We start from the raw sequence: 25873 nt of genomic DNA, 5'->3' as shown, positions 1-25873 counted from the left end.
AAAATTTATAACAGCACAAAAACCTACCCACAAATGGTTATACCAGCCTTATTCATAGTTGCCAAAAAACCAAAAGCAACCAATATATCCCTCAATAGGCAAATAGAAAACAAACCATGGTATATCCATGCAGTGGAATATTATTTGGCAATAAAAAGAAATGAGCTACTAAACCACAGAAAGACATGGAGGAACCTTAAATGCATATTGCTAAGTGCAAAAGCCAGTATGAAAAATCTATACACTATACGATTCCAACTGTATGACATTCTGGAAAAGGCAGAATTATTGATACAGTAAAAGATCAGTGGTCGCCAGTGGTTGAAGAGGGTTGCTAGGAATAGAGGGATGAATAGGTGAAGCACAGAGGATTTGGAGGCAGTGAAACTATTATATATGATACTGTAATGGTGGGTTCATAACTTCATGCATTTGTCAAAACCCATAGAATTTACAACACAGAGTGAACCCCGATGTAAACTATGGATGTTTAAATTTAATAAAACAGCAATTACAAAAAGGAATGAACTATTGATACACTTAACAACTTGGATGAATCTCCAGGGAACTATGCTGAGTGAAAAAAGCCAATCCAAAAAGGTAATATGCTTTGTGATTTCAATTTTGTAATATTATTTAAATGGCAGAATTAGAGACGTAGATAACAGATTAGTGGTTGACAGGAGTTAGGGAGGGAAGTAGGAATGGTTATATGAGTATAGTGATGGATCCTTGTAGTGAAGGAGTCTTCTGTATCTCGACTGGTGGCTGCAGATACACACAACTATCAAAATGCATAGAACTAAAGCACATACACACACATGAGCATAAGCAAAACTGGGACCTCTGAACTAAATCAGTGGATTGCATCAATGCCAATGTCCTTGCTGTGATATTTTAATATCGTTTTACAAGATGTTACCATTGGGAAAAACCGGGTAATGGGTACATGGGATCTCTCTGCATTATTTCTTACAGCTGCATGTAAATATACAATTATCACAAAAAATAATTTTAATTTAAAACAGTAAGTGGCTATATTTTTATCTATAGACATATATATGCATATACACATGTGTGTGTTAAAGCTATTCTGCATTTAGTAATTTAAATGAAAATAGAACTTCTACTTTTGAAAGCTCATTATGTCATATGCTATAAAGGGAATATAGTTAGAATCTAAGTATGTCTCATGAAGTAAAACAGTATAACTACTGGTCTTAACCATAGGGAAAATAGTCACCTTACTTTAGTATAATTTTAGTATTCCTAAATAGGGATGCATATTCCATTTAAGGTTCCAAAGACAGTCATGGTTATTACTGTTTAAAAAAAAAGTCAGTAAAATCTAGTGTTCAGTATTGAAATCTTGTCTATGTTGTGATTTTTAAATAATTTGTCATCAAAGGAGAAAAAGTTGACAGATGTTAAATTTAATTCACCGTATTTCTAAGACCTACTGGATATAAAACACTGCTAAGTGCCATAGGAGTTACAGAAGTGTCTGCATTCCTGGCTTATAGCCTAGTCATGTGGAATCACTCATGTATTTAGCAAACATTTATTGAGGTCCAACTTGGTTCCACACACTATGCTAGGCACTGAGCTTACTAACATAGTCTTTGCCTTCCTGGAACTCATAGCACAGTGGATAAAAATAGTACAAAATAGCATAAAGTGGAATATGAAAATCATAAGAGAGGTGCAAAGAATGACAAGGGCTTAGAGGAGAAAGAAATCACATCAGGTCACACAAACAGGAAAGGACTCATAGAGAAGATGGCGTGTGAAATAGCCCTTGAGGGAAGGGCTAGGACTTGGAGCAGTGAAGCATGGCATTCACGTGGAAACAAAGGTAGGGAAGTTGCAAAGCGTAGAGCTTGTTCTGTGACAGTTAATAAATCTGTTCAGCAGGAACCCAGTAAGGGAGTAGGTGAGAACATTAAGATTGGAAAGGTATGAAAGCAAGGATTTGGCAGACAAGATCTAGCCCTTGGAGATTTTTATTCCAGGGCACAGCATGACTGGAACTACCTTTCAGGAAGAAAAATCAGTCAGTAGTGTACAGGACAGGAATGAGATGGATGGAGGTCAGAGTGAGCCCAGAGCATTGTGGGAAGTTATTAGGACCATTCAGGTGGCAGTGGGAGTAAGGAGGGGCAAAATTGGAAGATGTTATAATCCGGTGGCTCTAAATTTAACTACGTGTAAGAAGCACCTGGAATGACTGTTAAAAATGCAGATTCCTGGCCTCCACCTCCAGAAGATTCAATTATGTTTGAATAAGCATCCCAGGTGCTTCTAACGCAGGTGGTCTGCCTTAATCCCTTCACTCATCCACCTGGGGAAAGTTTTTTTTAGAGGTACCAGGGAAAACCTCTCATTTAAGGAAGTGAGTATCATTGTTACAGAGTCTAAGCTCGTACTGCTCGCCAATAATTGCAAGACGAGTTATCGGGGCAAGGAATAATGACTTTATTCGGAAAGCTGGCAAACCGAGAAGGTAGTGGGCTCATGCCCCAAAGAACCATCCTGCCTGAGTTAGAGTTCAGGCTCCTTTTATACTAAAAGGGGAGGGAGTAAAGTCTAACACTTCCTGATTCCCATCAGCCTCTGGAGGAGATGTGTTAATTTCTTCCTCCCTGCAGTCATTCATGGGTGGGTCTGGTCAGGATGTTTCCTGTAAGCTAAACAAAGGTATTTTAGCGTAATGCTCATTACCTGGGAAGCAGGGTTCCCGGAGATGGGCCATTATATATACTTTAAGCTTATAGGCAACATCCCTTTAGTGATTAACTTGTAGTAGAATACAAAAGCTTCTTCCCTGTTACTTCATAATACATGATTTATGGGTGACCAAACTAAGGGTCACATAGATTGTGTGATATTTCCCCCAAATTCCGTGTCTGCCAAGAGACAGGATATCAACCTCGGTCAGTCAAACATTAGAGCTGGGGGTGATGGTGCTCTTGCCTGGAAGATCCATTTTTATCCTGGTTTTCCATCTGAGCTCTGAGCCGACTGTGGTTTCTGGGCTTCTTCAGGCCCTGGGAGCCTCTTGTGTGAGCCAAAGCTTTGAGTCCAGTGCAGCTCTGTCTGTTGTGTGTCAGACACTCTGCAAGGCTGAGAGTATCTGTTCCTGACCTCAAAGGTCTCTCATCTAGTAGATCAGACTCATAAACTGATCATTTTCATCTTACATAGTAAGTGGCAAGATGCCTTGGGTTCTCTGAGGACACTGATTTGAACCTGGGGTTCAGAGAAGACTAGAGGAAAACTCTGCCACATTACAGTCTCCAACCTCACGTGCGCCCTCAGCCTGCTAAGCAATATCTTCATGTTCTCAGAACTTTTTCTCTCACGCCTCACAATAATTATGTCAAACGTATGTCTCCGTAGTCGAGAACTACCTGTCCCAGTTCTCTCCGATGCCAATTGTATCCTTACCTCAGAGAATATGGAAGTTGTTAGACATGAATTCCCTCAACTTCCTGACTTTTTCCCTATCACCTGTGTTCCTCTCATCTCAGGAAACTCTGTCCTTTTGAAAGCCAGTCCTTCCACTTATGCTCTGGACACTCCTTGCATCAGTACCAAATATGTTTTGTTTGGTCTACACATTCTATGTTTAAAAATTTTGAAGTTACTGCCTTTAGATGAAACATGAATCCTTCAATTCTTATACCTACCTACTGCATTACACTTTTCATTTGTGTCATTTTTCTGGCCCCACTTAGCATTTGAGATTTCTGGGCCTGTAAGCACAGATCTCAAAGTTAAAACTAACTCCAGCCTTTTCTTCAACTGAGTCAATTACTGACACAGCTGGGAGGCAACCTCTCGAGAAGCTGGGGGTGCTGTCCTGAAGGATTATCTGAACAAGTGACCAGTAACCAGTGATGGTCAGTCATACCCTGTGTGACGAATTGGCCAGGGACTATGTTCCTGGAAAAAATAGAACATTGCAAATGACCATGGTAGAGGAAAAGAGAACTTTTCCAGCCTGAAAGTGACACACTTCTACCCAAAGCCTGTCCCACTAGAGTAATAACAAGGGGAAAGCTGTTTCCTCTACTCTGAATCGCCAATTGAAAAGAGATCATTCTCAATATCAGAAATTACTTAGATAGAAGGTTGTCTTAGTCAGTGTGGCTACCATAACAAAATACCATAGCCTGGGTGGCTTAAACAGCAGATGCTTATTTACTACAGTTTTGGAGTCTGGGAAGCCCAAGATTAAGGTGCTGGCAGATTTGATTCCTGACGAAAGCTTTCTTCCTAGCTTGCAGGATGTCTGTCTTCTCTCTGTGTCCTCTCATGGTAGAAAGAGAGAGAGAACCTTTGCTTCTCAAAGATTCATCCCCGAATACCATCACATTGGGGATTAGGCTTCGACATATGAATTTTCTGTGGGGCGGGTGGTGGTGTAGGGGGCACAAACATTCAGTTCATACAGAGGTGTTAGCTTTCACCACCCGTTGCCTAATATGTGATGAGTAAAAGGATGGGAGAAACAGCTGCAGTATTTTCCTTCATATATCTGGAATGTAAAAATATATCTGTGATTTCAGGGGTTTTAGTCACATGAGATTAATTAATGACATGAAAAACATTGTCACCTCAGTCTATTCCATTTTCCTCGTGCTTTGTATATAAACAACTGCATACAATTTCTTTTCCTGAGATTAAGAGGCAAAATGCACTTTTAAAATTATGTATTGATATGGATTTGGGGATGTTTTTTAACTTATTGTCCAGTCCTTGTAATTGCTGTATGAATTGTTTGATTTATGCTGATACTACACCATGTTTTCTTGAAATCTGTTCTGAAGTTTGAGCATCTAAAGTAAAACCATAGGATTACCTAAAAGAGTTTTGCATAACTTAGGTTTGCCAGGTCACTTTATTCTGTCCTAAGAAGAATACTCAGGGTTTGGAAACACCTGTAACACTTACAGCTCAAGCAACAGAGAAAAAAAGCATTACAACCTTATGAGAGTGTCAACATCATATGTATGAAGTATTCACTATGCTGCAAGAATTTCGGTGAGCTCTTTGGGGGCATTATAAAGAATTTAAACTGTATTCTTCATTTTACTAACCATTTAGTTGGAAAATGTAACACGCATGTGAAACACCTCCCGAGACTTCCATAAAACACAACTTCTAAAATATCCAGCTAATAATGTCTGAAAATGCAAAAAAGGCAGGCAAATCATTTAGAGCTGCAGTAGTCTCATGAATGGAGCCCATATCAGCCAATAATTTTCTGTCACAGCTCACTTCAGTCCCTTCACACCAGTGTCTTTGCTCCCATGACCCTCAGTGATTTCCTGATTTTACTGGCATATGCCAAGACCAGAGTTCTGACTGAGCCACAAGCTGGCAGTGCTGCCAAGGCAGGAGGAGTGCTGAGTCATGGTAGAGAGGGTGTATGTGGGGAAGAGCCTTGAGAATGAAATCTCAGTGAGTGAGGGGAAGAGGTTCCGTCAGGTGGCTAGAGTGATCATCTGGACCGGGTGATAAGGGTCACAGGTAGCATATTAATCTCCCTGCTCTGAAACTTCCATAGCAGTTAGCCCACGTATCCGTAGCAGTTTAGCCAATTACACTGGACCTTGTGCTTTCAGATTGAGTTCTAGGATAGTTGGAGACATTTTACAAAATGAAAGCTAGTGATTATGAACCAGAGGTCAGACTGATGTTCTTCAGGCTGGCTGACCACCTATTATCTTCCAGTACATATCTAACTCAATTGAAGAAGCAAGCCCTAGGAATAACCCAGGTGGAAGAAATAATGGCAAAATAGATCTCTTTTTTGATAGTGAAAAAAGGTGAAGTACTCAGGAAATGTTCAGAGACTTTGTGAAGACAATAGTACAGTTTGGGGTGACAAGTAAAAGATGGCTTGAAGGTAAATGGAGAGCTATTATGAATTAGAAATGTGAACACTTTAAAGAGGTCAGTTCTTCCCATATTGATGTAGAAGTTCAATGAAATTCCAAGCAAAACCTGAAAGACTTTAGAAAATAGATAGAATTCTAGAGTTTATCTGAAAGGATAAACAACCAAGAAGAGCAAAGAAGTGTTTGAAAAATAGAGAAATGAAGGAGTACTGGTGACACCATATACTGAAATTAGGTAAAAACTCTAATAATGAAATCACGTTATACTGCTTCAAAATTAAACAGATGAAGAACAGATAAACCAGAATCAGATCCTATAAACATGTTATTATTTAATGTAGATAGAGGGAAGAGTTATTCAGTCGATGATATTGAACATTTTTGTTAGTGAATTAATTGCCAACTGTGGGTAACAGCAGTTCAGTTTACAGTGGCTTAATCAAATAGTTCGTTCCTTCCCCCCCCCCCAACCACTAGACATGGTAAGAATTCTGGAGATTGCAGCCAGGGCTGCTATGGTAGTTCTGGGAGGCCATCCGGACTTCCTTTTGTCATTCTACTGAGCCATTCTCAGCATGTGGCTTCAGTCCTCTGCAAAATGCCTGCATTACGTCGTTCCACATCACATCCACATTCCTGGAAGCACAAAAGTCATGTGCTGCCTGAGGCTGCCCCTTTAACAGTCTTCCCTGAAGCTCTACCCATTGATTTTCACTAACTTATGACTGATCAGAATTATGTCACATGGCCACTGTAGTTGCAAGGGAGTCAGGGAAATTCTAGTATTTTAAAATAACTCCCTGAACAAAATCAGAGCCTAATAGGGAGAAAGGGACATAAGATCCCATATAGGCAACCTGCACTGTGAGCCACAATTAGTTATTTGGGGGAAAAATCCATGTATATCCCTCATTTCCTTCCCTGCACCTGTATCCGAAAATAGTAAAAGGAAGATAGCGTCATTAATATTAAAGGATATAATAACATATATACATTTATAATTCTACCACAAATCTACAAAATATACATAAGAAAATTAAGGAATTATATCATTATCATTGTCTTTGTGATGGGACTCTGTTTTTAAAATTTTTTTTACTTTAAAAATTTTTAAACTTTGTCACAAGAAGATGTATTACTTTTATACTTGGAAAAATAATAAAATTTATGTTAAAATGAAAATAAACCAAAGTAAATAAACTTGTAAAATGCAATAGTGGAAACTTAGAGGTGTATAAAGCTATTTACTTGGCAGAGGAAATGCTGTATCTTTCGAAAATTACAAATCCATTGCCTCGAGATCTATTTATTCCTATAATTTCCCCAAATGTGGAAAACTTGAGCACATAATGTGTCATACTGAAACTATAAAATCTGAACTGAAAGCAAGTATTAGTGAAAATGGGAGGAAAATGATTTTCTTTGAAAAAAAAAGTTGGTAGCACTGAAGAAGATAAATTTTAGTGTATGGGCTCTGTAATTCCATATGAAATTAAGCCAAACAAGACATGTCATTAAACAATGCATTATTTGTGAACCTGGAGCACCAAAAGGAATGTGATGGCTGAGGCAAAGGGTATTAGTGTTAGAGGGAGGATAACAAGCATAGTTTTTTATGTTAAATGTTTACATCTGGAAAATCATGCTAATGGTGGTTGCTTGTAGGCAATAGATAAGTCTATGATAAGCCATGGTTACATACATTAGATTTGGAAGCCATTTGTCTGTTGGCAGTTGCAAAGTGATATTGATTTGGGGTGGGAGAAGTTTGGTTAATTTACTATAATACAGAAAGATGATCCTATCAATTTATTAGCAAACTAAAATTCTATCATATATGGAAATAATTCTGAGAAAAAAGAAGATATAAATGAAAGTATGTTTCATATAGATGCTAAATCTTAGTGAAATAATTAAATGACAATAACCAATAAATTAATAAATATAACCACCTGTGAGAAAAGTGTTGGTTCTCCTACACATTAATTGTGCCTAGTCTGGTTCTGTCTTTACCTGTCATGGATAATTCTCATTTTGGTTTTGCATTTCTGTAGCAGCTTCCAGTTCTCTTTCTTGAGTTCTTTTGGTGATACCTGTTTTCATAGCATATGAAAGCCTAAGCACAGTAAGAAGCAGAAACCTCTTGAAAGTGTGAAGATGTTGCCACAGTGACATTGGGCATCCTTGAATCATGTAGGATATATTACATTAAATGACTCATTTCAATTTTGCTCCTTTTCAGACAGGCAATAAATCATATACAGGTTGCCAGCACCTCTGAAATGGCAGACTTGTGGTGGTACAATTACCTTAGGGTGTTGATTAAGTTCTTTGGGAAATCAAAAGACCAGAGTTCAAGTCTAATAATATTATTACTAGAAATAATAATGGGGAGATTGGTTCAAGATGGTGGAGTAGAAGGACATGCTTTCACTCCCTCTTTCGAGAACACCGGAATCACAACTAACTGCTGAACAATCATCAACAGGAAGACACTGGAACTCACCAAAAAAGATACCCCACATCCAAAGACAAAGGAGAAGCCAAAATGAGATGGTACGAGGGGCGCTATCACAATAAAATCAAATCCCATAACTGCTGGGTGGGTGGTTCACAAAAAGGAGAACACTTATACCACAGAAGTACACCCACTGGAGTGAAGGTTCTGAGCCACACGTCAGTCTTCCCAACCTGGGGTCTGGCAATGGGAGGAGGAATTCCTAGAGAATCAGACTTTGAAGGCTTGTGGGATTTGATTGCAGGACTGGTGGAAACAGAGACTCCATTCTTAAAGGGCACACACAAAGTAGTGTGCACATCGGGACCCAAGGGAAGGAGCAGTGAGCCCATAGGAGACTGAACCAGACCTACCTGTTAGTGTTGGAGGGTCTCCTGCAGAGGCAGGGGCAGCTGTGTCTCACCAAGGGTCAAGGACACTGGCAGAAGAAGTTCTGGGAAGTACTCCTTGGCGTGAGCCCTCCCAGAGTCTGCCGTTAGCCCCACCAAAGAGCCTGGGTAGCCTCCAGTGTTGGGTTTCTTCAGGCCAAACAACCAACAGGGAGGGAACCCAGCCCCACCCATCAGCAGACAAGCAGATTAAACTTACTGAGCTCTGCCCACCAGAGCAACAGCCAGCTCTACCCACCACCAGTCCCTCCCATCAGGAAACTTGCACAAGCCTCTTAGATAGACTCATCCACCACAGAGCAGACAGCAGAAGCAAGAAGAACTACAATCCTGCAGCCTGTGGAACAAAAACCATGTTCACAGAAAGACAGACAAGATGAAAGAGCAGAGAGCTATGTACCAGATGAAGGAACAAGATAAAACCCCAGAAAAACAGCTAAATGAAATGGAGATAGGCAATCTTCCAGAAAAACAATTCACAATACTGATAGTGAAGATGATCCAGGACCTTGGAAAAAGAATGGAGGCAAAGATCGAGAAGATGCAAGAAATGTTTAACAAAGACTTAGAAGAATTAAAGAACAAACAAACAGGATGAACTTATACAATAACTGAAATGAAAACTACACTAGAAGGAATCATTAGCAGAATAACTGAGGCAGAAGAACAGATAGTGACCTGGAAGACAGAATGGTGGAATTCACTGGTGAGGAACAAAATAGAGAAAAAAGAATGAAAAGAAATGAAGACAGCCTAAGAGACCTCTGGGACAACACTAAACCCAACAACATTCGCATTATAGGGGTCCCAGAAGGAGAAGAGAGAGAGAAAGGAACAGAGAAAATATTTGAAGAGATTATAGTCAAAAACTTCCTTAACATGGGAAAGGAAATAGCCACCCAAGTCCAGGAAGTGCAGACAGTCCCATACAGGTTAAACTCAAGGAGAAACACGCTGAGGCATATAGTAATCAAGTTGGAAAAAATTGAAGACAAAGAAAAATTATTGAAAGGAGCAAGGGAAAAATGACAAATAACATACAAGGGAACTCCCATAAGGTTAACAGCTGATTTCTCAGCAGAAACTCTACAAGCCAGAAGGGAATGGCATGACATACTTAAAGTGATGAAAGGGAAGAACCTATAACCAAGATTACTCTACCCAGCAAGGATTTCATTCAGATTCGAAGGAGAAATTAAAAGCTTTACAGACAAGCAAAAGCTAAGAGAATTCAGCACCACAAAACCAGCTCTACAACAAATGCTAAAGGAACTTCTCTAAGTGGGAAACACAAGAGAAGAAAAGGACCTACAAAGACAAACCCAAAACAATTAAGAAAGTGGTCATAGGAACATACATATCGATAATTACCTTAAATGTGAATGGATTAAATGCTCCAACCAAAAGACACAGGCTTACTGAATGGATACAAAAACAAGACCCACATATATGCTGTCTACAAGAGACCCACTTCAGACCTAGGGACATATACAGGCTGAAAGTGAGGGGATGGAAAAGGATATTCCATGCCAATGGAAATCAAAAGAAAGCTGGAGTAGCAATACTCATATCAGATAAAATAGACTTTAAAATAAAGAATGTTACAAGAGACAAGGAAGGACACTATGTAATGATCAAGAGATCAATCCAAGAAGAAGATATAACAATTATAAATATATATGCACCCAACATAGGAACACCTCAATACTTAAGGCAACTGCTAACAGCTATAAAAGAGGAAATCGACAGTAACACAATAATAGTGGGGGACTTGAACACCTCAATTACACCAATGGACAGATCATCCAGACACAAAATTAATAAGGAAACACAAGTTTTAAATGACACAATAGACCAGCTAGATTTAATTGATATTTATAGGACATTCCATCCAAAAACAGCAGATTACACTTTCTTCTCAAGTGCGCATGGAACATTCTCCAGGATAGATCACATCTTGGGTCACAAATCAAGCCTCAGTAAGTTTAAGAAAATTGAAATCATATCAAGTATCTTTTCCAACCACAACGCTATGAGATTAGAAATGAATTACAGGAAAAAAACATAAAAAACACAAACACATGGAGGCTAAACAATACATTACTAAATAACCAAGGGATCACTGAAGAAATCAAAGAGGAAATAAAAAACTACCTAGAGACAAATGGCAATGAAAACGCGACGATCCAAAACCTATGGGATGCAGCAAAAGCAGTTCTAAGAGGGAAGTTTATAGCTATACAAGCCTACCTCAAGAAACAAGAAAAATCTCAAATAAACAATCTAATTTTACACCTAAAGGAACTAGAGAAAGAAGAACAAACAAAATCCAAAGTTAGCAGAAGGAAACAAATCATAAAGATCAGAGCAGAAATAAATGAAATGGAAACAAAACAACAGCAAAGATCAATAAAACTAAAAGCTGGTTTCTTGAGAAGATAAACAAAATTGATAAACCATTAGCCAGACTCATTAAGAAAAAGAGGGAGAGGACTCAAATCAATAAAATTAGAAATGAAAAAGGAGAACTTACAACAGACATGGCAGAAATACAAAGCATCCTAAGAGACTACTACAAGCAACTCTAGGCCAATAAAATGGACAACCTGGAAGAAATGGACTAATTTGTAGAAAAGTATACCCTTCCAAGACTGAATCAGGAAGAAATAGAAAATATGAACAGACCAATCACAAGTACTGAAATTGAAACTGTGATTAAAAATCCTCCAACAAACAAAAGTCCAGGACCAGATGGCTTCACAGGTGAATTCTCTCAAACATTTACAGAAGAGCTAACACCCATACTTATCAAACTCTTCCAAAAAATTGTGGGGAAGGAACATTCCCAAACTCATTCTATGAGGCCACCATCACCCTGCTACCAAAACCAGATAAAGATACTACAAAAAAAGAAAATTACAGACCAATATCACTGATAAATATAGAGGCAAAAATCCTCAACAAAATACTAGCAAACAGAATCCAACAACACATTAAAAGGACCATACACCATGATCAAGTGGGATTTATCCCAGGGATGCAAGGATTCTTCAATATACACAAATCAATCAATGTGATACACTATATTAACAAATAGAAGAATAAGAACCATATGATCATCTCAATAGATGCAGAAAAAGCTTTTGACAAAATTCAACACCCATTTATGATAAAAACTCTCCAGAAAGTGGGCATGGAGGGAAATTACTTCAACATAATAAAGGCCATATATGAGAAACCCACAGCAAACATCATTCTCAATGGTGAAAAACTGAAAGCATTTCCTCTAAGATCAGGTACAAGACAAGGATGTCCACTCTCACCACTATTATTCAACACAGTTTTGGAAGTCCTAGCCACAGCAATCAGAGAAGAAAATGAAATAAAAGGAATCCAAATTGGAAAAGGAGAAGTAAAATTGTCAGTGTTTGCAGATGACATGATACTATACATAGAGAATCCTAAAGATGCTACCAGAAAACTACTAGAGCTAATCAATGAATCTGGTAAAGTGGCAGGATACAAAATTAATGTACAGAAACCTCTTGCAGTCCTATACACTAATGATGAAAAATCTGAAAGAGAAATTAAGGAAACACTCCCATTTACCATTGCAACAAAAAAAATAAAATACCTAGGAATAAACCTACCTAAGGAGATGAAAGACCTGTATGCAGAAAAGTATAAGACACTGATGAATGAAATTAAAGATGATCCAAACAGATGGAGAGATATACCATGTTCTTGGATTGGAAGAATCAATATTGTGAAAAGGAGTATAGTACCCAAAGCAATCTACAGATTCAATGCAATCCCTATTAAACTACCAATGGCATTGTTTACAGAACTAGAACAAAAAATCTTAAAATTTGTATGGAGACACAGAAGACCCCAAATAGCCAAAGCAGTCTTGACTGAAAAAAACTGAGCAGGAGGAATCAGGCTCCCATACTTCAGAGTATACTACAAAGCTACAGTAATCAAGACAATATGGTACTGGCACAAATACAGAAATATAGATCAATGGAACAGGATAGAAAGCCCAGTAATAAACCTGGGCACCCATGGTCAACTAATCTATGACAAAGGAGGCAGTGGTGTACAATGGAGAAAAGACAGTCTCTTCAATAAGTGGTGCTGGGAAAACTGGACAGCTACATGTAAAAGAATGAAATTAGAACACTCCCTAACACCATACACAAAAATAAACTCAAAATGGATTAGAGACCTAAATGTAAGACCAGACAGTGTAAAACTCTTAGAGGAAAACATAGGAAGAACACTCTTTGACATAAATCACAGAAAGATATTTTTTGATCCACCTCCTAGAATAATGGAAATAAAAACAAAAGTAAATAAATGGGACCTAATGAAACTTAAAAGCTTTTGAACAACAGAGGAATCCATAAACAAGATGAAAAGAGAACCCTCAGAATGGGAGAAAATATTTGCAAATGAATCATCAGACAAAGCATTAATCTCCAAAATATACAAGCAGCTCATGCAGCTCAATATGAAAAAAACAAACAACTCAATCTAAACATGGGCAGAAGACCTAAATAGACATTTCCCCAAAGAAGACATACAGATTGCCAACAAACACATGAAAGGATACTCAACATCACTGATCATTACAGAAATGCAAATCAAAACTACAGTGAAGTATCACCTCACACCAGTCAGAATGGCCATCATCAGAAAATCTACAAACAATAAATGCTGGAGGAGGTGTGGAGAAAAGGGAGCCCTCATACACTGTTGGTGGGAATGTAAATTGATACAGCCACTATGGAGAACAGTATGGAGGTTCCTTAAAAAACTGAAAATAGAAATACCATATGATCCAGCAATCCCACTACTGGACATATACCCAGAGAAAACCATAATTCAAAAAGACTCATGCACCCCAATGTTCATTGCAGCATTATTTACAATAGCCAGGTCATGGAAGCAACCTAAATGCCCATCGACAGATGAATGGCTAAAGAAGATGTGGTACATATATACAATGGAATATTACTCAGCCATAAAAAGGAATGAAATTGGATCATTTGTAGAGATGTGGATGCATCTAGAGACTGTCATACAGAGTGAAGTAAGTGAGAAAGAAAGAAATATCATATATTAACGCATATATGTGGATCCTAGAAAATGGTACAGATGAACCGGTTTGCACAGCAGAAATTGAGACAGAGATGTAGAGAACAAACGTGTGGACACCAAGTGGGGAAAGCGGTGGGAGGTGCGGGTTGTGGTGTGATGAATTCGGAGACTGGGATTGACATGTATACACTGATGTGTATAAAATGGATGAGTAAGAAGAAAAAATAAATAAAAAATAAACATAAAAAAGAAATAATAACGATAATATTTAGTAGAAGATATTTACCAATTGAAATGAAAGAAGTTAATGTGGAAAACAAGACAAGAATTCATAACAACAAGCGCCCAGTATATTTTGCACCTTTGAAGATTAAGAGGTACAAACTACTACATACAAAATAAATAAGCTACAAGGATATATTGTACAGCACAGGGAATATAGCCAATATTTTATAATAACTTTAAATGGAGTATAAAGATAATGAATCACAATTTTGTACACCTGAAACTAATATACTCTTGTAAATCAACTATACTTCAATTTTAATAAAAGAATATTTTACAGCTTTCAGTTTGGACCTGTTTTTCTTTTTTTTTTTCATGATGAAGTATTTAGTTTTAGGTTCACAACAAAATTGAGAGGAAGGTACAGAGATTTCCCATATACTCCCTACCCCCACACATGCATAACCTTTCCCATTATCAACATCACTCACCAAAATGACACGTTTGTTACAAAGAATGAATGTACATTGACACATCAAAATCACCCAAAGTCCATAGTTTACCATAGGTTTCACTCTTGGTGTTGTACATTCCATAGGTTTGGACAAATGTATAATGACTTACATTCATCATGATAGTATACAGAGTATTTTCACTGACTTAAAAATCCTCTGTATTCTGCCTGGTCATCACTACCCCTACCTCCACCTTTGGTGACCACTGATCTTTTTATTATCTCCATAGTTTTGCCTTTTCCAGAATGTCATACAGTTGGAATCATACAGTATGTAGCTCTTTCAGACTGGCTTCTTTCACTTAGTAATATGCAGTTAAGCCTCCTTCATGTTTTTTCATGGCTTGATAGTTTATTTCTTTTTAGCAGTGAATAATATTCCACTGTCTGTATGTACCAAAGTTTATCTATCCATTCACGTACTGAAGGGCATCTTGGTTGCTTCCAAGTTTTTGGCAGTTATGAATAAAGCCTCTATAAATATCTGTGTGTAGGTTTTTGTGTGAACATAAGTTTTCAGCCTCTTTGGGTAAATACCAAGGACCATGAATGCTAGATGATATGGGAGGAATATATTTAGTTTTGTGAGAAACTACCAAACTGTAGTGACTGTACCATTTTTGCATTCCCACCAGCAATGAATGACAGTTCTTGTTGCTCCACATCCCAGCATTTGATGTTGTCAATGTTCCAGATTTTGGCCATTCTAATAAGTGTGTAGGGGTATCTCATTATTGTTTTAATTTCCATTTTCCTGATGACATATGACATGGATCATCTTTTTGTATGCTTATTTACCATCTGTATATCTTCTTTGAGATCCTTTTAAGGTTTTTGGCCCAGTTTTTAATTGGGTTGTTTGTTTTCTTATTGTTGAGCTTTAAGAGTTCTTTGTATATTTTGGATAACAGTCCTTTGCCAGATGTGTCTTTTGCAAATGTTTTCTCCCAGTCTGTGGCTTATCTTCTAATTCTTTAGACATTGTCTATTAATTTTAATGAAGTCCAGCTTATCAATTATTTCCTTCATGGATCATGTCTTTGATGTCATATCCCAGAAGGCATCACCACACCCAGGGCCATCTAGGTTTTCTCCTATGTTATCTTCTAGGAGTTTTATAGTTTTGCATTTTACATTTAGGTCTGTGATCCATTTTGAGTTAATTTTTATGAGTGGTGCAAAGTCTGTGTCTAGATTCATTTTTTTTTTTTTTTGCATGTGGATGTCCAGTTGTTCTAGAACCATTTGTTGAAGAGGCTGTCTTTGCTCCATTGTATTGCTTTGGTTTCTTTGTGAAAGATCTGCTGACTATAGTTATGTGAGTCTATTTCTGGACTCTCTCTTCCATTCCACTGATCAATTTATCTATGCTTTCATCAATACCACACTGTCTTGATTGCTGTGGCTTTATAGTAAGTCTTGAAGTTGGGTAGTGTTGGTCCTCCTACTTTGTTCTCCTCCTTCAATTTTGTTTTTGCTCTTCTGAGTCTTTTGCCTCTCCATATAAACATTAGAATCATTTTATCAATATCCACAAAATAGTGTGCTGGGATTTTGATTGGGATTGCGTTGTATTTATAGATCAAGTTGGGAAGAACTGACATCTGGACAATATTGAGTCTCCTTCTCCATGAACATGGAATATCTCACCATTTATTTAGTTCTTTGATTTCTTTCATCAGAGTTTTGTAGTTTTCTCATATAGATATTGTGCATATTTTGTTAGACTTATATCTAAATATTTCATTTTTAGGTGCTAAGGTAAATGGTTTTGTGTTTTTAATTTCAAATTCCACTTGTTCATTGCTAGTATACAAAAAAGCAATTGACTTCTGTATATTAACTTGGTATCTTGCAGTGTTACTCTAATCACTATTAGTTCCAGGAGTTTTTTGTCAGTTCTTTCAGGTTTTCTGCATAGATCATCATGTCATCTGTGAACAAAGACATCTTTATGTCTTTTTTCCCAATCTGTATACCTTTTATTTCTTTTCTTGCATTACTGCATTAACAGGGACTTCTAGTATAATGTTGAAAAGGAGCGGTGAGAGGGGATATCTTTACCTTGTATCTGATCTTACTAAGAAAACTTTGAGTTTCTCACCATTAGCTATCATGTTAGCTGTAGGTCTTTTTGTAGCTAGTCTTTATCAAGTTGAGAAAGATCCCCTCTATTCCTAGTTTACTGAGAGTTTTTATCATGAATTGGTATTGGTTTTTGTCAAATACTTGTTCAGCATCTATTAATATGATCATGTGATTTTTCTTTTTCAGTCTGTTGATGTGATGGATTATATTGACTGATGTTTGAATGTTGAACCAGCCTTGTATACCTGAGATAATCCCACTTGGTCATGGTATATAATTCTTTTTCTATGTTGTTGGATTCGATCTGCTAATACTTTACTGAGGATTTTTGCATCTATATTCATGAGAGATATAGTCTAGAGTTTTCTTTTCTCGTTATGTCTTTGGTTTTGGTATAAAGGTAATGCTGACCTCATGGAGTGAGTTAGGAAGTATTTCCTCTGCTTCTCTCTCCTGAATGAGATTGTAGATAAGTGGTATAATCTCTTCTTTAAATATTTAGTAGAGAACCTGGTGTTTTTCGTAGGTTAAATGAAATAACTCAATCTAAAGTGTCATGTGATTGGCTATATTTTTCATTATCAGTAAGAAGATATAATATTAGATAAAACAAGAAAGAAAAGATATCTTTTTCAAGTTACTAGAAAGAGTTTTCAAAATATCTCAATAGTGATCTTGAGAAAAAGTATCCATTACTTTTAGCCCATTCTGTCTAGGTTAAGACCAACACAAAAATTTATTGCAGGTTCATAAAACTTTCTTAAGTGATATGTTTCAACTATTTATATTTTATAACAGAAGAAATCTTTTAGATTTTTAATCAATCTAAAGAAGGAGGGCTCCCCTTACATACTTCTAAAAATTTACATCTTCCCTCAAATCTTCCCTGTAGAGAGTTTCTGAAAATGTGTTGGGGTAGGGGGAAAAAGGAAGTTGGAAAATGATGAACTAGGTAATATTCTCTTTATTGAAATGAATGGTGTAGCTTTGTTTACAATATGTGAGATTATTCAGTTCTTTAGAAGAGCCTGATGGACACCCTTCCATTTTCGTGAGGGCTGCCTGCTACTGATATTGTTCTAAGTCAAGGTAACTAGACTGAGCTACCTCTCATCTGTATGGTACCTTCATGTGATTATTAAAAGGCAACCCTGCCACCTGTTGAAAAATTGTTGTAATATGCTGGTTTTGTTGGAAGACACTTTACTGCCCCTGACAGACATAAGTCATAATAAATCTACAGACTCACGTGAATTGCACCATCTTTTTTTTTTTTTTTTTTTTTTTTTTTCTTTTTGCTGTATGCGGGCCTCTCACTGTTGTGGCCTCTCCCGTTGCGGAGCACAGGCTCCGGACGCGCAGGCCCAGCGGCCATGGCTCACGGGCCCAGCCGCTCCGCGGCATATGGGATCCTCCCAGACCGGGGCACGAACCCGTATCCCCTGCATCGGCAGGCGGACTCTCAACCACTGCGCCACCAGGGAGGCCCGAATTGCACCATCTTGAACATGGTGCCGTTGTTTAGTGCCTGGCCTGCACCATCACATGGGGCACTTGCAAGTAGAAAAAAATAATAGAAATCACCATAGCAATATTTGTCTATAACATGAAAATGAGAAACCAGATTCACTGTAGTAATTCCTGGAAAGTCCCTGTTCAGCAAGTTGGTGGTATTGGAATGTTGTGGAGATGGGATGTAGGGTGGGGAGGGTTCTTTCATTGATGGCTTCCATTATTGGGAACAAGAGCTTGGCCATTGCTCTTTATATGTCTTCCAGTCAGTTAGAAAGCCTAAAAATTCCAACTACTTAGCCAAATGGAAAAGAGTCTCTGTTTATTGAGAAAACACAAAGCTTGCTTCTTCTCCATCACTGAGCAGGCTGAGTATACTTAGCAGAACTTTTCCACTTAGGGGTCCAAGTTAAGGCTATCAGTGGCTTTTTGCTTGAAATCTAAACATTTTAGAAACATTTTGTAGAGAAAACTATTCACAGGCCCTTTCAAGAAGGAATCAAATAAATAGTTTGGGGGGTTTCCATCTTGGAATTAAGATGTTTATTTAAGAAACTCCAATAAAGCCCTCTTTCAAGCTATGAAAATTATAGTCAGAATCGAGTGGTGGACTGAGGATTCAGGAAATAGCTATTGATCTGTTAGAGAGCTGAGGGCGTGGGGAGTGGCGGGGGGTGGGGAAGGGCCAGGAAAGGAAGCAACTCGAAGAGAAACTTTTGCTAATGATTCTCATTTCCTCCAACTTTGAAAAGCTTTCACCAACAGCAGAGTTTAAAGCATTCTCACTCCTAGATTAGTCGACCTAGTCAAGAGGTAGTACCCAGCTCAGGCTGTACTTTTCTGAGTAAAGGCATGAGAATGGGTGGGAGTGACAAATTGGTTGGGAGGCTTAAGTGCAAAAGGGATTTTCAATGAGGGCAGGCAGGGCAATAAGGGAAGGTCCAAACCCTCATGCCCAAGGGATTGGGCAGAAACCAGGAAAGAATCTGAGGAGAAGAACTGGCAAGAGAGACCCTGATTGGAGACAGTTGCACTGAAGAAGATTCCAGAAAGATGCCAGAGGTGGAGTCTTTTTATTAAGGCGTGCCCAACAGATGAGCCCAAAGCAGGGAGAGAACCATGAAAGAAGCCAAACTAAACTGGACACCAACCTGTCTTTTAATTTACTTTTCAAAACCTCCACGGGCAAGAAATCAGAAAATAGTGAGGAAAACAGTATCAGAAAAGTGCCAGAGAAATGCCTGGTGATGAGTTACAGGGTTACAAAAGACGGCTGAGAGTTCTATACAGAAAAACTGGAAGCATGTGCAAATTGTATTGTGATCAAAGTGACAAAGCTGCACGAGCACCCGGAAGTAAATATAGGAGTGTAATAGTTTTGAGGTAGGTTCATTGCAAATCAAAGGCTCTGAATAATTTAGAAGGAAAAACGTAGCTTAGCCAAATGCTGCTGATGACATTTCATGCTTTCTACCTTATGCTTCTAACTATTCTTTGTAAATATAATCCTAAATCAGTGACCCATTTAGGTTGTCTAATAAATGAACACTTTTAGAGTTCCATACTTGCTTGTCTTCTGCATTCATTTCAGTGAAGTAATGGTGAGGAGGTTATGTATGATATATCATTTAGATTTTGTTTTGATTTAGCAATGATGTAAATCCTATGGATGTTTAGGAATATCCATAATCCCCAGTTGAGCTTTAGTTATTGTTGTGGTTAATGAGTGGCTTAGTTTACCCATCAGCTGCATGGTCAGGGAAGTAGAAAAGAAACTTCCCATGGAAGGACAAGCTTTTTAAAATTCACAGTGACCTTGCCTATTAGTAGATATGGCCCAACGTGACTTCAGCTCCAACCAGTAAAATGAGTAACTCTCCGCTTTGGGCTTGGGGTGGAGCTGGGTGGAGAGTAAAGATAAAGAAACCAGAAACCTCCTCCCCCTATGTCCACCTTGTGTGGTCGTTAAAGATGAAGTCAATGGCTCTCAACCTTGGCTGCACACTAGAATCACCTGGAGCCTTTACAGATTCTGATACCCAGTCCACGCCCCAGAACAGTCAAATCCGAACCTCTTAGGAGGACATCTGGTACCTGTGTGTTGTTTTAAGTTCTGCAGGCTATTCCTGTGTGCAGCCAGGATTACAACTGGATTACAGAAGACAGTGCAGGTCCCTGGCATACTTTTGGTGCCCAGTGAGTGTGAGCATCCCTGTCTTTGAATTGTTTCCTGCTGCCCCACCTTTCCCTTTTCTGAACTTGCACGGGTTGGTTTTGTATCAGACTTGGTCTTACAACATGTACCACAGGTGACTTTGCCTCAGAGTTGGAGAATTTGTTTTCTTCCTCCTGTTGAAAAAGACAGAACTCTCTTCTTTTCTCACTTCTAATATACTGTCTCATCACTTATTTCGTGCTTTCATCTTCCTTCCAATATTACTTCTTTTTACCTTTAAGACCTAGAATCTGTGGATTTAGGAAGAATTCTAACTTCTGTGTCCCTAGGGATTGAATTTAGGCAAACCTTCTCGAGCATATCAGAAGGATCAGGGTGGAAGCAAAGCTTAAGGAATAAAGGGGGTTCCTAAAAATAGAGCACAATTCATCTATTTCAGTTAAAAATGCCTTAATGTTTTCTAAGCATTTTTTAACTCAAGCATTTTTAATAAGCTCACTTATGAGTCTTGTTGAAAAATAAATAAAATATACTTGTTTTCATTAAGGGAAGAGATCTTTTTCCATCTTAGGTGGTATTGTTGAAGGAGACAAAAAGGAGTCCAAAACTTGGCAACAGGCTAGAGTATTAGTGACATATTGGTCACAGAGGTGCTGGTAGAGCTACATTTTCTTCCTGCGGTTAGTATTTTAAGTGCCCACAAATTACATATGAAAGTCCAGGTAACCTCCTTACAAAATGGAAGACTGAAAAATTATGGTCTTTGCAAAATCTTCATTTTTAAGGTTTTATAAATGTGTTTTTGTCAATAGGCAAATGACACATGTCCACTTGCTAGTTGTACTTTGAAGGGAGAAATAGTGCTAAATGATGCCAGCCTTTATCTATTATCATCAGTTCCAAATGCTGTAAGCAAGTGCAGATATCTGGAGATACACTTGCAACACTTGTGAATTACAGATTTCTTTTCTTCAACAATTTTTAAGAAAATCAAGAAGGCAAAACTCAAGAGGCACAAGGGAACTCTTTTTAGTAACTTTATTGCTTGAGTGTGTAGGTATTTGAAGCAAGACTGTGAGGAGTTTAGCCAAATTGTGTTCATTTGCAGAAAATCCTAAGAGGACTCTAAGGAGAGTACTGACAAGCCAACTCCCGAAACAGGGTTAGAATTCACCTGGGAGGAAGTGGTGTTGGCACCAGGATGCCCACTGAGGCACTTGTAATAGATGAATGTAATTCCAGACCTAAAGCTCTTACTGTAAGGATTCAGTGGAAGGAAAAATGATGTTGTAAGTGAAAAAAAGTCAAGAAACACATCTGATGGACATAAAAATAATAATTACAAACTAAAATTTTATTACAAGACTTCTTGAGAATTTTTAACTCACGTTGATAAGAAAACTAGACAAGGGAACAACTCCTAGAGGGATAACAGATGCCTCAATTTTCATCACGTTTAAATTGATGAGCTAACCAGTTTGAAATGTCATGTAAATTGAAAATGATATGAAATTGAACAAAAGGGAAAAATTAGAAGGAGAAAAATTTGTGCATTACCTATGTAAGAAACTGAATTATGACATAGAAAAATACTGTATAGCCAAGTTTCCTGATATAGGTAGAAGGTTAACTATTTGCATTTTTAATTCAATAAGAATACGTATTTTAAGATGCTTTGGGGTTCTGATGATTACCAAGACAGATGGCTTTAAATCAGGAGCTTGTAATATACTTTTCAGCCCCAAAGCTCTTTGGTAGTACTGTCAAGGGAATGTCAGTGTTTGATGCTAATCCAGTACTGTCTGGTGTCTTGTGTACTATTGGATTTTATAAATTCAAGACATCGTACATATAGCTTTTAAAAAAGAAACCTGTAAGAAAGACTTGAAGTTCTTTTCATTCTCAAAGTGCCTTGTGTTGTTGCTTCCCATTTCCCTAGGAAAGTGACAGTATTGGAGGACCCTGATCAGAATATCCACCTGAAAAACTTGTCTCTTCATCAGGCAACCACAGAGGAAGAAGCTCTGAATCTGCTTTTCTTAGGAGACACCAACAGAATGATTGCAGAGGTAATAAGCATTTCTCTGCAAGCTGTTTTTTGCACATTATAAGATATAATAGAATTTTAGGGGCAGCAATGACTTTAAAAATAATCTCATCCCTATTTCATATTAGGAGAAGGAAACCTAGATCCAGAGAATTGAGGAGATTTTCCCAAGGTCTTCCAGCTAGTTAATGACCAGGGACAAAAATCTAGTCTTTTTTAGTTTTATATTTTTAAATTTTCTACAAATTGATTTGCAGCTAGTCAGTGACAACTCATCAAAAGTCTTAATTATAGGAATTTTTGCATAATTTTTGAAACTTAAAATACATAGTTCATTCTTCCTAACCTCCAGTCATCCATGTATTGGCATATGTTTACCTATCCATGTATTTTCATGTATTTAGTGAATTAATATTTGTAAAGAATTTAGAATAATGCATGGAACATAGAAAGTGCTCTATGCATTTGCAGCTATTGTTGGCAGATCCAGGAACACCGCCATGGTATGTAGTATAAGTATGTCTCAGCGTGATATTGGGGATATACTTATACTAAGAACTATTTGTTGTTAATCTGACATTCAAACCTAACTGAGCACCTATATTTTACCTGGGAACCATATTCTGGAGCCAGGATTGACCCAACTCAGTCTTAGGCCCTAACCTCAACAAGTTACTGATTGGAGATGGAGGGTCACAAAGGTCTCATCCAACGACACTGCAGTGAAAGGAATTAAGTGGTCACGGTAGTGGTGGTGGTGATGTGGGAAAAGTTCCCCAAGTGAACAGCTTACTGTGATCACGGGCACTTTCTTTTTTAAACCACACTCCCCGGGTTCTGTGTTCTATCTTGTCTCTGATGACAAACAATAGGTGAGGACAGTAAGCTGGGAGGAGTAGTAGTCTGAGAAAGTCTCCCTCAAGTGACCTCTTTTCTGCCCCATTTTCATCCTCTGGAATGCACCACCTTAAATACAAGATAGATAAATGGAAAGAAAAGTCAGGTAGTGAAAGCATGGTGTTGACATCTGTTATTGTGTTGGGACCTTAGTTTTGTTGTTGTTTGTTTTACTAGTTCTGCATCAGTACTTTTCAATAGACTAACTTAAATAAGATGAGCTTAGGTGCCACATATAATATGGATTTGAGGACCCTTAAATTATTATTTTTATTTAAAGGGAGCGGTACATAGTTTTTAATTTCAGAATATCTTCTTTTGTTTACAATGTTTTGCATTTGTGTACTGCTTCAACATTTTGCCCATGCGATCATCCGTGATGCTCTTCTCACAATAATTGAAGAGAAAGGAATAAAGGCAGATTAAGAATTAAGGAGTGTAATAATGAAAGATTTAACATGCCCCACTAAAAATCCTCCTCCTCCATACACAGTTTAATAAACAGCAAACGGAGCGGGACAGACTAGAGGTGGGTCCTGCCCACCAATGGAATAGGAAAAAGGAAAAAGGTGGATCCATAAATGCTGTTGGAAAACACGGGGAAACTTGTCCCTGCCTCACTGCTGACCTTCTCCCTGAGGTGATGCATCCCTAGAGGACTCCAGGCCTCATCCTCACAATTACGTCCCCTCATCTTTAATGGGTCAGGGAGGGCTCCTGGCCCTGGTTCACTATGACCTCTATTAGCTAAAAACCTTGGCCATTTGCTATTTTAAAGTTATGCCTTAACTTTAGCCAACTGCATCTTTTCAGACTATTGTAAAGTCTTGAGGACCTTAAGCTTCCTTTGTACAAGCTTACCTGTCATGTCCTATCACCTTACAAAGTTCCAAAAGTCTTTTCCTATTATTTACTGTTGAGTGTTTAACAATAGTATAACTAGCTGAAACATGAAGAAGTCCAATTCTAACAATGTTGGTTATGCATTACTTTAAAAATTTATTCACTTTTTTCCTGTGTGAAGCCTGATTTCTTTTAAACCAAATCTAATAGGTTTTGTATGTTTCTGTGCTTGGCTTTTATTTTTTTTTTGGTAATAGCTACCATGTTATATCAAGAACCTGCTCAATAGAGTTGACATTGTTGTAGATGCTTTATATATGTATATATTATTTCTGATTCTTATTTTATAGATGGAAACTGAGGCTCAAAGAGTTAGACTACTTGCCCAAGGTCACACAACTAGTAGCTGGAAGAGCCAGGTTTCAGTTCCAAGTCCGACCGTTTCAGAAGCTTATGTTCTTTCCTTACAACCACAGTTCACAAGTTCAATAATCAAATTGACATGTCAGATTTTTCAAGTGAGGATACATTTCTGAATTACTTAAAAAATATAGCAAGTATGTAGCACTTCAGTTTATCTCTTGAATTCATTGAAAGCAAATACGTAAAAATATAAATGAAGAGTAACTGTCAATCCCTGGAAATACTTTATTATTCAGTCTCCAGAGAGGCATGTTTTAGATTACAACCGAGCTGTCAGAATGTAATTTGTCAGCACAGAACGAGCTTACCAGGATAAAAAGAACACACTAATCATTTTTTTTAAAAGGCGAGGTTCCCAATTTCCCATTTACATAAAGAAATCCAGAAATTGCCATGGTAACCAGAAAACATTTGCAAAACAAAGTCTAAATATGGGGACCTAAAGTGGAGAGCTCTTCCCTTTTAAGTTCTCTACTTATAGCCAGCATTTTAAGGAAAAGTTATTAAAAGTAGCTTTATCCTCTTCTTATTTTTAGAACTCACTCTTAAATAATTTCTGTAATCCTACCAATGTTTTGAATAAAACGTGATTATGTCCTTAGGGTAAATTTTTTCAAAAGTTGATTTGCTGTACCAAAGATACAAAAATATTGTAATTTCACAATATGTAAATATTGTGAAAGCTGAACTGTGTGTGACCCAGTGTCAAAGCCCACCAGTAGCAAGTATAACTTGGTACCTCTTTGTCTTATCATTGAAATGTTGCTCTCAATTAGTCACATCTAATGGAACAAGACATTCTGCATTTGATTGTTAGGCCCTGCACAGTCCCATTGCTGGAACTGTTTGTTCAGCCCTGCCCACGGTCTAGAGCACTCTGTCCCCAAGTATAGCCCAAGGATAACTTGTGTTAGGATACCCCATGGTAGTCAAAAGACACAGTTTCCTGGATCCCATATCTGATGGATAGATTCAGAATCTGCAGTGGAGCCCAGGAATCTGCATTTTAGCATTTTAAATGTGCTCAGTCTAAATTTGGGGGCAGTTTGGGTTTTACCATTAAGAAGCTGGTTGAAACACACTCCCAGAGAAGTATGTGATCAGGTCCACATTCTGTACCCTCACCAACATCACAGGATTTGAAAGTTCTGCCAATTTTGTAGGCAAAAAAAGATTTGTTTTAACTTGCATTTTTGATTACCAAATTATTTTATATCTTTATTTTCCATTTG

General features: G+C 37.8%; 1 protein-coding gene across 3 annotated transcripts in view; it reads left to right on the top strand.

Moving 5' to 3' along the window:
* The window catches only part of KIF6 (kinesin family member 6), a 424730-nt gene that overhangs the window by 109569 nt on the left and 289288 nt on the right, over positions 1-25873 (top strand). For all 3 annotated transcript variants that reach the window (XM_082639032.1, XM_082639031.1, XM_082639033.1), the window contains one exon: positions 22371-22500. In XM_082639032.1, the coding sequence (XP_082495158.1) occupies positions 22371-22500 (130 nt within the window). The remainder of the gene's footprint in view (positions 1-22370; positions 22501-25873) is intronic.

The sequence above is a fragment of the Mesoplodon mirus genome (genome assembly GCF_964341445.2).
Source record: "Mesoplodon mirus genome assembly, chromosome: 12".
NCBI classification, from domain to species: domain Eukaryota; kingdom Metazoa; phylum Chordata; class Mammalia; order Artiodactyla; family Ziphiidae; genus Mesoplodon; species Mesoplodon mirus.
The sequence above is the reverse complement of the archived record's forward strand: the minus strand, read 5'-3'. Positions and strand labels throughout refer to the sequence as shown.